The following is a 16,790-nucleotide window of genomic DNA, read 5'->3' on the forward strand; positions in this document are numbered from 1 at the left end:
TAAATGCTAAACACTACAAACATACAGTACATACACATATACATAGGCGAAAATCCCGGGGGGACATGTCCCCCCCTCCAGTAAAGCTGTCCCTCCCTAGAATAATTTGAGACACACTCATTTTTGAACAATGCAGTAGCATTTATTGAAAGCACAATGTAAGCGGTGCTCGTTATAATCGCGCAATCATACATACATACACACACACACACACACACACACACACACACATACATACATACATATATACATATATACATACAAACACACATACATACATACATGTATGTTGCAAACTGAATATTTCGGATATGACGTTAATATGTAAATATGGCATCATGTTCGTTTTGTTTCATGTTTGATCTCCATTACTCTGGTGGAAATGGCAGACGGATCTATGACACTGTTGTAACTCTTTATGGAGTGAACATTTTTGCACAGCTTGAGCTCTTTTCTACATGATGACTATTTCCTCTGGAAGTAAGGAAGGAAGTCATTACCTTGACGTGGTCTGTTCCAACCCGTTTGTATGAAGACGGTGATTAATAAAAGCCTGTGTCTGTCCACAGTTACCGTTGACGAAGAGACTACATCACCCAGAATCCTCAGCTGAAAACAGACAACACCAGCAGCACATACGTTATCATGGCGGCACCCGCTAAAAATGTGCTTTGTGCCGACTCTAGCAGCAGTGACGACGAGGCGCTGAGACGATGTCACGAGGCGGTGTGGGAGACGCGGAGTGAAAGGACTGGAGGTGAGCGTGTTCTGTTGGGTCAGACTTCAGCGCTCACTGGTGTGTTCGCTGTAACTGAGCCTGCTTGTTGCTTGTGTTTTAGGAAACGTGTTGTGCCTGTTGTTGACTGCTGCCATCTTTGTTTGTTTCAGACGGGGACAGCAAAGTGCAACCGTCAAAGCGGTAAGCGTTTTTGTCACCATAACCCAAATCTAAACCAGGATGCTACTTCCGCTTCTGAACGCTGAAGTACCTTCAACTTGCATTCTCTCTACTGGCCACGGGGGGATCTGGGGGGATCCGAGGATGGGGTTGCAGAAAGAAGTCCGATTCTATAGAAGGCTTTGCGTAATAGTAAATAACCCGACTTCTCACTTGCTTTATTATCTCAGTAAACTAGCTAGTTCCAAGTCTTTATCAATACATTAAAGGTTCAGTAGGTGATTCTATTCAGAAACACTTTCTGTCATGTTAATTTAAAGAGACAGTGTGTAGGAATTACTCCCATCTAGTGGTGAAATTGTATTTTGCATTCAAACGAATAGTGCTCTCTAGCGCGTCGCTTTGTTGCAACTACGGTAGCTGTTATGTACCAAGAAGCTATGACAACATGTCATCCAATACAACTTCACCAGTAAGTAATTACTCCTGGAGCAAGATAGTGATTTATGTTGCCATGTTGATAATGGTTTAGTTTTGATAGCCTTCCATTAGTAGCCTATAGCATCAGCTAACAACTAAACACACAACAAACACAAACAAATGTAACTAAAGCGCATATATTGCTATACAACACTGACTGTTAAAGGCAAGAGGTCGTCCACCACGGGCGAATAACAAAGCTCGGTAAAAGTCGCTCTCTGGGAGCTCCAGGGGGAACAGCGGGACGTGGGTGCACCAGTATCCGAGATCTGTGCCCCACAGGCGAAAAAAAAAAAAGTCAGTCAAAGTCACTGTCCACTCCAGGGGGGAGAGCCGGTCCTGCGCACGCACCTTACGTGTCTGGAAGCGCCTCTCGCTGATGTGATCTCCTTTCATTCACGCTGGTTCTGAACGAAATCGCGTTTAGGTGTTTTGTCCCTCTCCGGCGGTTATAGTCTTCAAAATGGTGGAACGACATGGAAGCCTGCTGAGGACTTACCTGTCCAATGTAAATACAAATAAGAAATTATTTGCTTACGAGGATAAATCAGATTATTGGCAGAGGTAATTATACACTTATGAGGACCTATTTATGAATGAAGATATTGATTTTAGCTAATAAATTACTTAAAATGTTACACACTGTCCCTTTAAATCCACGTAACATACCGATAGCATGAAACAAAAATGTCATCTGTGGCCGTGGTGGGACTGTAAAAACAACTGCTTGTCTGTCAATGCTTACTTTCTGATTGCTGATCTCGAGCACTTGTTTAGTAGGGATGAAACAATCCAGTTAGCCCACAGTTCAATACGTAGGCTACCTCGTGTCTTGGGTTACGGTTTAGGTTCTGTTTCGGTACACATTTTGTGCACAAGGAGAAAAAAAATGCTATTTATATATTCAAAAATGATTACTTTATTTTACTTATAAGCTAAGTTTTTTTTTTTTTACATTCAGTCATATTCACGTGTATTGTATAATAAAATAAATAAATATGTAAAAAAAAATTGAACACTTTCAAATGCAAAAGTGCTTCTTAGCCTTGAAGACTGGTATAGGATAAAAGGGGTTAAAACAAAAGGAAATGTACAATATGTATATATTTAAAACCTAAAGGCCTGGTTTCGCAGACGAGGCTTAAGCCTAGTCCCAGACTAAAATGCTGGCTTAACTTTAAGTCACTTGCACAGATTCATCTTAAAATAGTCATAGATTTAGTCTGTTCTGGATTAAACAAAGCCAATTGCAAGAGGGTAGATTAGAGTTACTCTAGGACTAAATTGAAGTTTATATTAGTCCTGCAAAGAGGCAGGTTTAACTTCATCTTAGTACTGTTTGTGAAAGGGAGCACAGATCGTTTGGGAGCATGGAGTGTTTGGAATATCTAAATGAAGACCAATATTCGCTACAGAGGCCAGCCAAACAAATACTTGTGGATAGGAGTAATCCATTGAATCAGTTTGATGAAATTACTTTCCGAGATCGCTTCCGTATGTACAAAGAAGATGTACTGAAGATCATTACGTTGCTTGAGCCGAGACTTTCCTCCATGTCTCAAAGAGGAAGGCCTGTACCCAGTTCTCTCCAAGTTCTGATCACTTTGAGATTCTTGGCATCTGGAACTTTTCATCGCGAGACTGGTGATTTGTGTGGTGTCAGTGAAGCAACGGTGTGTAGAATAGTTCACAATGTCTGCAGTGCCATTTGTGAACTGAGAAATCTATACATTAAGTTCCCTGATGCTGCTGAGCAAGCAAACTATAAAGTGCTATTCTATGAATATGGGAACTTCCTGAGAGTGATTGGCTGTATAGATGAATGTCATGTTGAAATCAAGTGTCCATCAACTCCTGATGCTGAGGAGTACAGGAACCGTAAGAACTGGTTTTCCATCAATGTTCAGGCTGTATGCAGTCCCAATTTAGAGTTTTCAAACATTGTTGCCCGTTGGAAAGGAGCAACACATGATTCAAGGATTTTTCACAACTCTTCATTGTGTGCTCAGTTTGAGAGAGGGCAACATAGTGGACTACTACTTGGTGACAGTGGATATGCTCAGAGTTCCTATTTATTCACACCGTGGCCACATCCCACAACAACTGAGCAGCAAAGATACAACAGAGCTCATATTCACACTAGAGGGATGGTCGAGCGTATGTTTGGAGTGTGGAAGAATCGATTCCAGTCTTTACGCAATACACTTAGTTTTGAGCCAAGAAGATGCTGCAAGGTGGTTATTGCTACAGCTACAACTACCTATAGCAGCATAATCGTCCTGACCCTCCAATGGAAGACCAGAATGATCCAGATGTGCCCATGCCCATGGCAGGAAATAACCAAGGAGGACTTGCGCTCAGAGCTGCTTTCACATTGCAGCACTTCAGTTAGAAAAAAAGATACATTTAACCATGGAATGTATTGATTATGGCTTGTTTTTGCTTTAATAGTGTTTGTTGTGTACAACATATATAAAAGTGTGCTGAAAAATTAAATGAGAAACTTAACCAAGGCCGTTCTAAAATGTAGGTTGTGGTGACTACAATACTCAAGTGAGAACAATTTTATTTTCACAATGTATTTCATTACATTCTCTCATGTACCTTTCTTTGAACAGCTCTCTCTTCTAATTTCACATTAGGGCTGCACAAAAAATCGTTAAAAAAATTGCGATCTCGATTCACACATACACGTGATCTCATTTCTACACACAGCGATTGTGAAGCATTTTATATCTCGAGCTGCATCACAAATGCTCCTATTTCCTTCCGGATTTTTTGAAGCGCCCCCAAACGCAGCACTGCCGCTGCCTCCTCCCTCAACCTATGGTAAAGCGTCTTTACAACACGTGATTCAGTGGAGGAAGCCGCCTGCAGTTGAGTGTTTGGAAAGTGGTGCGTGTCCACAGGCAGCGGTGTTTCTCCGCGTCCCATTCATTGCGCCGGGCTCGACTCGCCGCCTCAGGAACGCTCGCGAGCGCTCGCGAAAATCTTCTAAACTGAATGTTGTCGATCTAAAATAAAGACAGATTCAGTAACTGCATAGCTTATTTCTCGCTTAAAATGTTTTCAGAAGCACCTTTCGGTGAACTATTTTCGTAAAATAAGAGAGTTTCCAAACGAGCCGCCATGTTGGTCTGCGTGAACTCCGGAGCAGACAGGACAGCAGTGAAAGCGATCGTCCAATCAGGTGCAGCCATGAAGTGTGCGCGTGATTGTATGAAGGAGAGCGCCTGTCAATCATCCTAGATCGACAACATTCAGTTTAGAAGATTTTCGCGAGCGTTCCCGAGGCGGCGAGTCGAGCCCGGCGCCTTGATTAGCATAAAGTAGATTCGACTTAAACTTTATGCAAATGAGGAGCGGCAAACTCGCGCGCCGTCTCTCGACATTCGCCGCGACGCTACCAGAATGCATTGCACGGCTTTTCACAAAAAAAATCGTGCAAGAGAATCGTGATCTCAATTCTAAGCAAAAAAAATCGTGATTCACATTTTTTCCAGAATCATGCAGCCCTATTTCACATCCAATTCGACCTGTAGAATTCTCATTTTCATGTCATGCTCTTCTTTCAGATATTTCATTTTCTGCTCATGAAATTCTAAGGCTAACTTTTCATGCATGGACATCCTTTTTGGTCTCTGCTGGAAGGTGGTGGCAGCATCTTTTCTCTGGGATGCCATATCAGATGTGGAGGGTGCACAGTCACTGTGCACTGGCTCTTCCGCCAGGGTTAGAATGATTTCCTCTGGGAAAAGAAACACTGTTGGATACAAAAACTCACATGGTCCTTAGAATGAAATAAAAATAAAGATAGACACAGACCGTGCAATAATCTGTATGTACAGAATGAGGTACTAATTTACTTTCTATGGTATATTTACCATTTGTGCCCAGTTCTTCTGTTTTAAATACGAATTTCTGTACTTCAGTAGTCTATATTTGACGTACATACAGGGGACTGGTTTTCCCCTGTTTCCCCATCGCAGCACATGAACGCATGCTGCGTTCAAGTGCTCCTCTAAAGGATGGAAACGTGAAATTACATGAAATGTTCATTGCAAAACCGGAAATACCTCAATTCACAAGTGCGTATTGAACCGTGCATGTCATAACGTACGGTTCAATATTATATTGAGAACCGTTTCATCCCTATTGTTTGGCGTTCTGGGGGAACGGCTTTAAACAGAGGTCTGAACTAAGGGGGCGGGACTTTTTCAGTTCGGCTTTTCCAAATGACATACTCAACATTTAAGTAAATTCCCATTGAGCGTAAAATAGAGGATAAAGAAGTAGGCTTGTTCGAGATGAACTGCTCCTTGCCTGGAAACGAGGCGAAGTGGGGCTGCAGCAGCAGGAGCAACTACATTCACATTTATATTTGTTTGTAAATATAAATGGAAATGTGTGTGTATCTAGCTATGTTGTGAGTGATGCATTGCTACCATGGCATTGCTACCCCAACCTCACTACCGTCACTACCATGCTATCAATGCAATGAGCTACTACGCCAACTTTGTTAGCAGCTTCACACCAGAAACCAGATCCACTAAGGTTGCTGCTCAGGGTGCTGCTTTGCCTCTGCCTGTTCGTCGGATCCACCTGTCCTACCTCCACAGTCCAAATATGGTCATTTCCTTCACTAATCGCAAGAATTCCAAGATGCCAACAGCTAAAATCCAAGATGACTATGGCCAAAATGCCGAACTCAAGGCTTCAAAACCGTAGTCCACAAAACAGAGGGTGATGTCACCATGACTACATCCACTTGTTATATACAATCTATGGTATCAACATCACATTATTAGGAAGTAAGAAGCACTAATTGTCAGATAGTTTCTGTATCTCCACTGTCCAAGTAGCCCATATAATAAACATATTCCTACAATTAAGAAGTTGAAATAAATTATCCCACTTTTAGCTCTATAATAAACCTAATGTACAGCATAACTTATTGTGAATGGTACAATGGCTGATTGTCATACAAATATTTGAGTGTAAGAATTGAAATGAATACTGATTGGTGTGCAACAGTGTTGTTGTAGCTGACCATGAACATGATGGCAACAAGCTCCAGGTCACCCAAGGGTTTCGAACACACGTCGCTAAGAAGCTGGGACATCTTCTTGATAGGTGAGCAGTTTGACTGTGCAGAAGTTTGGCATTTGAATGCAATAATCTCATAGTACCGTGAGGACATGGTGCACATTTCCATACATTGCTCATAATGTGTGTTTCAGTTCCATTACAGAGTGGCAGAATAAAACATTTTCCTGTCTGGAATCAACAAAATGTGATGATGATGAAGGTGAAGTTTCTCTTTATTTTGGTACTCCCTGCTTTTATTAGGATTCTGCTATCTTCTCTTTAAATGCACACCTATCCATGTGATTTATTTTAGTTTACTTCTTTTCTTTTTTTAGGATTTCGTCTGTTCTCTACATCAGTCCCTGGACAGTTAGTTGGTGATCCTCCAGCCCCTGTGAGGCGTCGGCCTGTTCCCAGCTCAAGGTAAATTATTTCTTTTAACTAGTAAAGTAACTTGCTGGTTGAGTTTATATAGTCCTTAATGTCGTACCCTCTGTTGGTCACAGTGACAGCGACAGTGAGATGGAGACCATGCTGAGAGAGGCAGCGGTGTCTGTCAAAGATCTCTTACCCACATGGTCCCTGCCCTCTACACTCCCCACTCCCTCAGCAGAACTGAAACAGAAGAAAATGACAGAGGAAGAGGAGAGCCATGTTGTTAATAAGAAGAAAAAGAGGAAACAGAATCAAGAAGAGGTTGAACAGGTGGACTCAGGTGCAGGTTCGCCTCTTAATGCTCGAAGAAATGGCGAGCACACCCAAGTCAAGGTGAAACGGAAAAAGAAAGAGCAGAGGAACATGGAGGAAGTAACTTTGAACTGAATTTCTGACTTATCATGCATTTTTGGGTTGTTGTCCTGTCTTCAACTTTCCTAATATTTAAGGAAGCCATGTTTCAGGTGGATGGATATAAATAAATGCCAGCAACATGTGTCTAATTTAAAAGCTCATCATACTCTGCACATCATGGTTTTTCTTGAAATAGTCTTTACTTTGTCATTTCAAAGCTAAAGAGAGAGTGAAGTCATTGAGTGAAGTGACATTTCAATTCAGTGACGAAACATTTAATAAAAACACATTTTGGTGTTGATTTGTCATTAGATCTTTCTCTGGAAAGTGAATCTTCTCTCATTTGAATCCTTGTTCGTATTACAGTCGTACTGAGTTCACAGTCCATGAAGCATGGATGCTGATTCCAGGTCTTTCTGGACATTTACACCAGAGGCATCTGTCCATCCAAAACACTCCGACACGTGTCCAGCTGGTGATGAGGAGACGCCACATTGCCAGAGCATTTCTACTGAGCAGTGGAGACCATCTGTGTAGGGATGTAGGAGCTGATGTCTGCTGGTGCAGGGGAAAGGAGGTGAGACTGATGACTTTCTGTCGTCTGAGGAGCAGGATACATCTCTAGGCTCTCGGCAGAAGCTGCTGCCAAAAAAGTAGAAAAGTTGTTAATCTGGGCTGGAAAGCTTTTGGTATAATGTACATATTTTCACCATAGAGACATAGAAGCTACGGAGGTCATTGATCACTGATCATCTACACTCACCGGCCACTTTATTAGGTACACTTTGCTAGTACCGGGTTGGACCCCCTTTTGCCTTCAGAACTGCCTTAATCCTATGTGGCATAGATTCAACAAGGTACTGGAAACATTCCTCAGAGAGTTTGGTCCATATTGACATGATAGCATCACGCAGTTGCTGCAGATTTGTCGGCTGCACATCCATGATGCGAATCTCCCGTTCCACCACATCCCAAACGTGCTCTATTGGATTGAGATCTGGTGACTGTGGAGGCCATTTGAGTACAGTGAACTCATTGTCATGTTCAAGAAACCAGTCTGAGATTATTCGTGCTTTATGACATGGCGCGTTATCCTGCTGGAAGTAGCCATCAGAAGATGGGTACACTGTGGTCATAAAGGGATGGACATGGTCAGCAACAATACTCAGGTAGGCTGTGGCGTTGACACGATGCTCAATTGGTACTAACGGGCCCAAAGTGTGCCAAGAAAATATCCCCCGCACCATTACACCACCACCACCAGCCTGACCCGTTGATACAAGGCAGGATGGATCCATGCTTTCATGTTGTTGACGCCAAATTCTGACCCTACCATCCGAATGTCGCAGCAGAAATCGAGACTCATCAGACCAGGCAACGTTTTTCAAATCTTCTATTGTCCAATTTTGGTGAGCCTGTGCGAATTGTAGCCTCAGTTTCCTGTTCTTAGCTGACAGGAGTGGCACCCGGTGTGGTCTTCTGCTGCTGTAGCCCATCCGCCTCAAGGTTCCACGTGTTGTGCGTTCAGAGATGCTCTTCTGCATACCTCGGTTGTAACGAGGGGTTATTTGAGTTACTGTTGCCTTTCTATCAGCTCGAACCAGTCTGGCCATTCTCCTCTGACCTCTGGCATCAACAAGGCATTTGCGCCCACAGAACTGCCGCTCACTGGATATTTTCTCTTTTTCGGACCATTCTACCTAATAAAGTGGCCGGTGAGTGTATGGTAAGGCTTTAAGTGTTAGTGCCCATGAAGATACAGAGACAGGATTTTATCACGGATCACGATAAAAGATCCATTAAGTTGATCGTGATGAATCTTCAACATCGTCACTAACAACTTGAAAAGTTGTCTAGCTTGCTGTTATGGTCGATAACTGAAAAAATAGAGCCTGATTTGAATAATGCAGGGAGACCTTATGATTTATGATAATCTTATTTCAGATGTTTTTCACTAAATCTGTGACACAATAAAAATATTTGTTTCTTAACAAAATGTACAGTGACTCCAGTATGTTTACGCTACATTTTAAAAGGTTGTAGTACATTGTGATGATTATTGTGATAATATTGTCAATTTTGTCCAGGATAATCATGATATGACATTTTGATATATTCCCATGCCTAGCCAACATACAGTTAAGTAAAACTGATGTCAAAACTATTATCAATTATTATATGCAAAAAGGGTACATATATACATTGGCTCAATTAAACACTTCATAAAATAAGTTAATATCCAAATGGATTATGCACACTGTAATCAATACGAGTCTGTTGCACGTGTACTACTGAAATGTAACTAATGAAGAACAAGGCAAGTTGTATCGCCAATTAAGGATTACATTAGTCACTTTGCTTGGGAAGGCGTTGTAAAATATTTTGTCTTTAAATTACCTACTTAAAAGAAAGTGACGAAGAAAAGATCATCATAATAATATTACTTTAGTTTGTTTGCCTTTCCTCTGCTCCTCACTTCTGAATGCACCTGTAAACGTGTTTGTGACTCGACAAGAAAAAAACCCCAAAATATTTTATTTTCATCTCAAAATCCTTCAGTTGTGTTATTTGTCTCATATTGCATGCAATACATCCATCCATCGTCTACCGCTTATCCTGTATTCAGGGTCGCGGGGGGGCTGGAGCCGATCCCTGCTGGGCAAAGGCAGGGTTCACCCTGGACATATAACCAGACTATCACAGGGCTGACATGTAGAGACAGACAGGTAACCAGTCTATCACAGGGCTGACATGTAGAGACAGACAGGTAACCGGTCTATCACAGGGCTGACATGTAGAGTCAGAAAGGTAACCGGTCTATCACAGGGAGACATGTAGAGACAGACAGGTAACCGGTCTATCACAGGACTGACATGTAGAGACAGACAGGTAACCAGGCTATCAAAGACAGGGCTGGCATGTAGAGACAGACAGGTAACCAGACTATCACAGGGCTGACATGTAGAGACAGACAGGTAACCAGTCTATCACAGGGCTGACATGTAGAGACAGACAGGTAACCAGTCTATCACAGGGCCGACATGTAGAGACAGACAGGTCCGGGAATCGAACCCAGGACCCTCTCGCTACCCAATACACCACCGTGCAGCAGCCGTGACCAAATTGAATTAGTGAATGTCAATTCAATGACAACTTTATGTCATGTTCTTTTTGCAGAACATGACATGACTCCAATTCATCTAATTGGATGAAGCCCAGCTTGACTGTGATGCTGAATGGTCAAACATGTAAGTAGGTCCCTTTGACATTTGAATTACTAGACATAATGTAATTCCCATCTTGTCATAGGATGTCGATGAAACGTGTATTTACAGTACCTGGCACCGGTGTGTGTGGCTGCAGGTGAAGAGAGTCTTCTTGTAAAGGAGGGTCAGACTGTTCCTCAGGGTCTCGTGTTAGGATCTGCCCAAATCCAAATTTTTAGAGACATTTTTAAAATTCATTATTCATACCTGAACAGACCAACCGACGCGATAGACCAAGATACCTGTCTGACAGCCGTGAGGCCGGTCACTGTCCCCAAGCTGCTGCTGTCGGTGATGACCATGGCCTGAGGCAGCAGACTGGACGGATGGTAGTGTGGGGAATCTGACTTGTTGTACACTGTAATGAGGAGCAGATGAATTAATCTTTATTCAACATCACACATTAAACTCTGTTGCTTTGTGGCCTTACTGTGACATGGCAGCTGCGCCATGGTCGCCATGAAGGGGCTGCCCCCCATGTGACTCTGGAGTCCGTGTGGTATTGGCTGCTGGGGAGAGGTGTGCAGCTGCTGCTGGAAGGAGATTGGCTGGAGAGTGGTGAAACTGCCCCCAACATTGTTGATAACAGGCACGCTTTGAGTCTGGGTGGAGGCTAAACCTGTTGATAAAATGAAGACGAATTTCTTCTCTGAAATGTTCTTGTTAATCTTACGCTGATAGGATATGAGTTACCAATCAGAAGTGAGGACTCCCCCAGGCTCATGACACTCGGCAGTGAAGCCATGATGAGGCCCTGGGAGGAAGCAGGGGAGGCCGACAGACTATGCAGGGAGGTCAGAGTGCTTACTGGGGGCAGTGGGCCACCGCTAGACACCTGAGACCAGAGGACCGCATGGTTATAATGGCAGCAATGCATACAGGTAGTTTACAATATAAACTAGGACCAGGACCACGCTCTCACCAGTTTAGGGTTATGTGTCTCCAGGAGTGTATGGCTTGGCTCCAGCTGGATTGGGCTGACCACCAGACGTCCCACTCTCTCTCCTATATTTCCTCTGGCTGAGCTCAGAGTGTCACATAGGATTTGCTGACTGTATTTGACACCTGGAAAACAAGAAGTCAGGCCCCACAACACTGATGGGGTTCATATTTTACACATACATCAAACATACATTGGTTGAAGGTGCCATAGTGCAGCAGAAGGTTACTGAGAAACATGAGCACTAGAACCAGTACGGTCATGTCTACAAGAGTGTGCTTATTATTGGTTTTGCTCCACGGGATCAAAAAGACAAGAAGGTCTTGAGACTTGGCATAGGCAAGTCCAACGTTGTCTTGACTCAGCACTCGCTAGCTCCCTCTTTAAGGAGGCAGGTTTTGATTTCATTCTTGGCTTTCACTCCTCGACCATGGCTGAACATTGCTAGGGTATTACCATGCTCTGGACTTGGTGGGAGGTTGGGGTGGGTAGAGGAGGCAGGTTGGTTGGTAAAAGGTGTGTCGAGAGCCAGTTTGTGACGGAAGGCCTCCTCTTTGCGACGGTTTGCGAACCAGTTGTACACCCGGACTTCGGTAACCAGGTTGGAGCCCAGACCAGCAAGCTGGGAGGGCGACACCCCCCTCTGATGACACTCTGCCCTGAGGGAGAAAAAGCACACAGATACATACATGGGCTTCATTTTTCAGAATGGGAGGTCTAAACAATGCCCATTTGATACTAAGGGGCCTAATGTAAGCCAAAAAAATATCCTCCACACCATCACACCATCACACCAGCAGCAGGAGCAACAGAAGCCTTGATACAAGGCATGATGGTCCATGCTTTCATGTTTTTCACACAAAATTCTGACCCGACCATGTGAATGTCCAATTTTGGAGTGCCCATGCCAATTGTATCGTCAGTGTCCTGTTGTTAGCTGTCAGGAGAGGTTGATTGTGTACACACAGTGTTTCTATGTTCATCATGAGTTCAATCACCAAGTGAGAGAACAGCATTGGGACAGTGGCTTGTAGTGGCTTTAATCATTCTAATAAAAGGCTGACCTCCCTTATCCTGCCCATGATTTGGGTGTTGTTGGGCCAAAGTAAAGGCTGTAAAAATAGGACATTTAAAAAAATCCTGTTTTGTCCTTCTCTCAACATGACTCACCTGTTACAATCCTCCACCAAACCCTCTCTCTCCTCTTTGCTGGGGTTCTTCTGGCGTTCGTATGCGTGGAAGAGGATCTGCAGGGATGCTGGACCCCATTTGAACCTGTTCCTCCGCCCTTTCCTCGTCTCCTCTCCTTGCTCCTCCAGAGATCCAAGGCCATGTTTGGCATTGGTAAATTCTGAAAGGTGTTGGTCATTATTTTTGCACCTCATTTTTTTTTACACTTCATTATCACACTCTAAGACAACTGATATTTGATGCATGTTTAAAAGCAGAAATAAGCTGCTTGTACTCACGCTGGCTGATCTCGCATTGTTTCTTGACGTACCAGGTGTACAGTGAGGCTCTCTTCTGGTTTTTCATGGGCGTGCCTTTGTTGAGGTGCTGGGAGAGATGGGACTGGTTGAGTCCTGTGGACTCCACTACCTCTCTCTGAGGGAGATTGTGTTGCTGCATGTAGCTTTTCACCATTTTCGCAACATGCCAGGAGTCCTCCCTGTTAGAGAAAGACATCATTTTTGTGCATATTTGCCCTGCACCCAACAATCTTGTGTATTTTTGTTCAAACTTTCTGGAAAACGCTTAACAGTTATTCACAACATTAGACATAAAGTATGGCCGCTCAGAGGGAAGTAGAGAGGTTTATTGACAAAGAGAGATACGGGAAAGCACACAGGGGCAAAGTCCAGCCCTTTCAGATCACTGGGGGATGTGTAAAAGCTTTATGGAGCCTAATTTAACGCTTTCGAATTGCCAGGTCAGGAGCATAGAAAATACACAAAATCTCAACTCTCTGAAAATAGATTTTAAACAGCCACTTTGTGAGTATTCTATTATTTTCAAACAATACAATCTCAGCACAAGACCTGCACAGTGTAGTCCCGATATCGCTCATGCCTTATGTCAACAAAGCCTCACATGACCAGCCCTACTCCATTAATATTCACCTATGCATGTCGCAGATTTTTCAAGAAATGGCCAGAGAATAATGATGGGCTGGGTAATTAGTAACTACCAAAGGAGGAACCCTCTTTAAATTTGCTTCAGAAGCTGGATTGCTGTGAGATAGAGGCAGACAGAGAAGGAGGGAGAAGGAGGGAGGATTTGGTAAAGAGAGGGCAACTGTATTTAAGAAGAAGAAAGGAAACAGGGATTTTATCAGGGTTAGTTTGGATACAAAGGAGGTGAAACAGACGAGGGATTCAAAAGCAGTATTGATGAAATTATCAAGGCATTTCCAAATGTACCTGATCAGGTCCCACACAGACAAACGGCTGTGTGAGAATAGCATTTAGTGAGAGATTAGGGGGCTTTTTGCTGTTGCCATGGAGCTTCTTTGGATCTACTTACTGCAGTAGCTGGTCAACTTCAGCCCTCAGTTTGGCCGCCTCCTCTGGGAGAAGCTTCTCCACCTCTCGGAATATAGGCGGTGGGAAATCCATTTCTCCTTCCTCTGAGCTCTCTCCATCCCCCCTTTCTCCCCTCTCAGTACCAGCACTCGCCCTGTCTCTCTCCAGTTCCCCTATGGCTTGGACCAGGACATCCCGGGACAGTCCAGATCCCAGCAGGGCCCAAATCAGCTGCTCCTGGAGGGCGGTCAAATGGCCCGGCTTTGCCATGGCTGCCCCAGCCCTCTCCTCTATCCTCTCTTCCATTACTCTGATGCTTTACCTCGAGGAGGCCTCGCAAACAACGCTGCTCTCTGTGCTCTACCAAACTCCAACGACAGGCAGACAGGCAGCGCTGTGCCTCATTATACATGTAGTCGCTCTTTAACTTAAAAGAAGGGATACTTTCATTTTTCCTCTGTTGAATTTCCTCCCGATGTGTCCTGGGCTGCCTGGTTTTAGTTCTCCACCTGCTGTTTTGCTTTCAAAGGTCAATTTTCCTTTTTTTTTTACCTTCCTGCTCTTCACCCCCTCCTCCTTACTTGCGCCCTGTGAACTTTGTCCCCACTCCCTCAGTCCCCAACAGTGACCAAAGTGCAATTTAAAATCAACATGAGGGGATATTACAGTCACATGCACGGCTGCACAGGCAACACACCATCTATTAAAGCAGAGAAGTCAAGAAAACATGACAGGAAAGTAGTGGGGAGTATTTATATATGTAGATATTTAAAAGTTTACAGTCAAACAGACTATTGGGACACACAAATTAGCTCTTCTGATGCTTTTTTTTTTTTTTTTTTGGAAACTTTAATGCTGAAGAATATAATTAAAATGTCACAATAAAGGCACAGACCAACAGCATTTGATTAACAGAGATATTACTTGATCTGTCCAACATGCCCCTAGAGGGCGATGTTGTGTCATGTTTCCATCTGAAAACACTCTCAGGATCCCTGTACCAACATTGGTTGACCTTAGGTGCTGGTGTGTACACAGTGGTGTCATGTCGGGCGAGAGTTCATCTGCTAAGAGAACTGTGACAGCTTTTTAAAATAATTTATGAAAACGTAGTTTTTCCAGTTTGCTTTTAGAACTTGATTTAATTTGAGTTATTAGTTTGCATGTGTGTATGCAGGTTGGTATAGGCATGTAATTAAATATGTAACATAATATGGTTGAAGGAGTACCTAGATCTTTTCTGAAAATAACAGTACAACAATCCACAATTAGTAAAATCACGTAATCAAGTAAACGTACAGAAGTATTATCAGCAAAATGTACCTAAACTATTAAAAGTAAAAGTACTTTTTCCATAGTAAATTTGCCCCATGACAGACATCAATCTAATGACATTTTTATTACTTAGAAATGACAGTCTCTGAATGTTATTCTTGCAGATGGTCGAGGTAAAGCGCCTTGAAACTACTTTATATGCAGTCAGGTGATTTAGTCTAATTGTTCCCAACTTAGAGGTCGTGCCATCTCCAAAAGGGCACAAGTTTGGTTTTTGATTAGTGTGGTAGGAACTAGCATTCTGTCTTCAGGCCATCGGGGGGGGGGGGGGGGGGGGGGGACTCCTCTGGTTGTAAAAAGAAGTCTGATGCAATGATGTCTATGAGAAAATGGTCCTACTTCTGTAAACATGAGTTTATGGTCTCAATCTCTAGTTTCAAGTCTTCTTCAATCCATCATAATTTCCAAATAGTAAATGATGGTCCCATTAGAAATGGTCAAACAGACCAGAAGCAGGTTATGCTTTAGGGCGTGGCTACTGTCTGATTGACAGGTTGCTACCACGGTGTAGCGACCAAGGCCTCGCTACCGTAACTACCAAAATGGCGACCCGCGGCTTCAAACCTGTAATCCACACAGCAATGGATGATGTCACGATAACAATGTACGATCTATGGGCAGGAAGGGGAAATAAAAAAATGCTGCCTTGCTAAAATATTTTTGAGTTTTAACTCTTTGGGCCTCAAACAGTATTCTAGGGTTTTGATGACTACTTTTATTAGCACTATGTTATTATTTTACGGCCCATTTTCACACCTGTTGATACTTTAACTATGTTTATCTCACTATCTCCATAAAACCACCTTTCCTTTACTTTCATTGTTTTGTGAAGGACCAGGCAGTCTAAATGTCACAGAATGCAAATATCAAGTCAGTTTTGTGCATTGTTGATGTTAGTTTTTGTTTTAAAGACTCTCTGAATTCATTATTTTACTAAAGGACAGCGGTGGTCTTGTTTGTTGGCATATCTTTCGACTGCATATGGTGGTGTTGAATTCAAAATGTTCCACTTTAACTGTTTACATAGACGTCTCTGTGCCGAATCAATGGATTTTTGTTATTTCCAAATTCAAGAATTGTCTGTGATCCACCCTCTTGTTTTTTCTAGAAAAAGGTTGGTAGGAGTGATAAGTTGGAATTGGACTGGAAAGCAAAGACGGCAACTGAATGGGACAAAACTTTTGAGAGTTAATGTAATCCTTTATCTTTTCTCTCTCTTTCAGTGCAAAACGATTACTTTCTCTGCCTGGATCACCTTATACCATTCTCAGGTTAAGCCTATCAGCACCTTTTTGTGTAGAGCTCTTGTTACCCCACCCCACCCTTGGGAAGATGGCATTATACTGTATTTGGAAGGGTAACAGAGCTCCCTCTATCTCCCTGAGACATGCCACTGACCTGTAATTAAGTCCCATTGTACTATTCAGAGGAAACTCCTCACCAAAACGGACAGTGGGCAATGTGTGTAGATT

At 43.0% G+C, this 16,790-nt stretch overlaps 2 protein-coding genes and 1 pseudogene across 7 annotated transcripts; 2 read left to right on the forward strand and 1 right to left on the reverse strand.

Moving 5' to 3' along the window:
• The first annotated feature begins 379 nt into the window (after positions 1–379).
• cUnh12orf43 (chromosome Un C12orf43 homolog) lies at positions 380–7,563 on the forward strand. Of its 2 annotated transcripts, none has more exons than XM_084024169.1 (6): positions 380–757; positions 889–919; positions 6,413–6,511; positions 6,619–6,686; positions 6,802–6,889; positions 6,973–7,563. In XM_084024169.1, the coding sequence occupies exons 1-6, from the start codon at positions 646–648 to the stop codon at positions 7,286–7,288; spliced, it is 714 nt and encodes a 237-aa protein (XP_083880295.1). In that variant the 5' UTR covers positions 380–645; the 3' UTR covers positions 7,289–7,563. The 2 variants fall into 2 exon arrangements, with proteins under 2 accessions (XP_083880295.1, XP_083880296.1); XM_084024170.1 differs by having other exon boundaries at positions 431–757; positions 6,619–6,681; positions 6,800–6,889.
• Positions 973–4,299, forward strand: LOC311022674 (putative nuclease HARBI1; annotated as a pseudogene). Its single transcript has one exon. The product of its transcript is annotated as a putative nuclease HARBI1 (transcript).
• Positions 7,564–7,705: 142 nt separating the features above from the next.
• hnf1a (HNF1 homeobox a) lies at positions 7,706–14,573 on the reverse strand. Of its 4 annotated transcripts, none has more exons than XM_084024146.1 (10): positions 13,985–14,573; positions 12,931–13,130; positions 12,632–12,812; positions 11,918–12,120; positions 11,444–11,616; positions 11,215–11,356; positions 10,952–11,140; positions 10,764–10,879; positions 10,594–10,678; positions 7,706–7,897 (listed from the first exon to the last, which is right to left on the reverse strand). In XM_084024146.1, the coding sequence occupies exons 1-10, from the start codon at positions 14,287–14,289 to the stop codon at positions 7,764–7,766; spliced, it is 1,728 nt and encodes a 575-aa protein (XP_083880272.1). In that variant the 5' UTR covers positions 14,290–14,573; the 3' UTR covers positions 7,706–7,763. The 4 variants fall into 4 exon arrangements, with proteins under 4 accessions (XP_083880272.1, XP_083880274.1, XP_083880273.1 ...); XM_084024148.1 differs by having other exon boundaries at positions 11,444–11,586; positions 13,985–14,565; XM_084024147.1 differs by having other exon boundaries at positions 7,706–7,894; positions 13,985–14,561.
• Between the last annotated feature and the right edge of the window lie 2,217 nt (positions 14,574–16,790).

Source organism: Eutrigla gurnardus (genome assembly GCF_963514095.1).
Source record: "Eutrigla gurnardus genome assembly, chromosome: 13".
Taxonomy (NCBI): Eukaryota; Metazoa; Chordata; class Actinopteri; order Perciformes; family Triglidae; genus Eutrigla; species Eutrigla gurnardus.

Coding starts and splice junctions, on each gene's coding strand:
- cUnh12orf43 (XM_084024169.1), top strand. CDS start 646: ATGGCGGCACCCGCTAAAAATGTGCTTTGTGCCGACTCTAGCAGCAGT. Junction 758..888: donor GCGGAGTGAAAGGACTGGAG/GTGAGCGTGTTC, acceptor TGTTTGTTTCAG/ACGGGGACAGCAAAGTGCAA. Junction 6,512..6,618: donor CTGGGACATCTTCTTGATAG/GTGAGCAGTTTG, acceptor TGTGTGTTTCAG/TTCCATTACAGAGTGGCAGA.
- hnf1a (XM_084024146.1), bottom strand. CDS start 14,289: ATGGAAGAGAGGATAGAGGAGAGGGCTGGGGCAGCCATGGCAAAGCCG. Junction 13,131..13,984: donor GAAGTTGACCAGCTACTGCA/GTAAGTAGATCC, acceptor TTTCTCTAACAG/GGAGGACTCCTGGCATGTTG. Junction 12,121..12,631: donor TTGGTGGAGGATTGTAACAG/GTGAGTCATGTT, acceptor TTTCTCCCTCAG/GGCAGAGTGTCATCAGAGGG.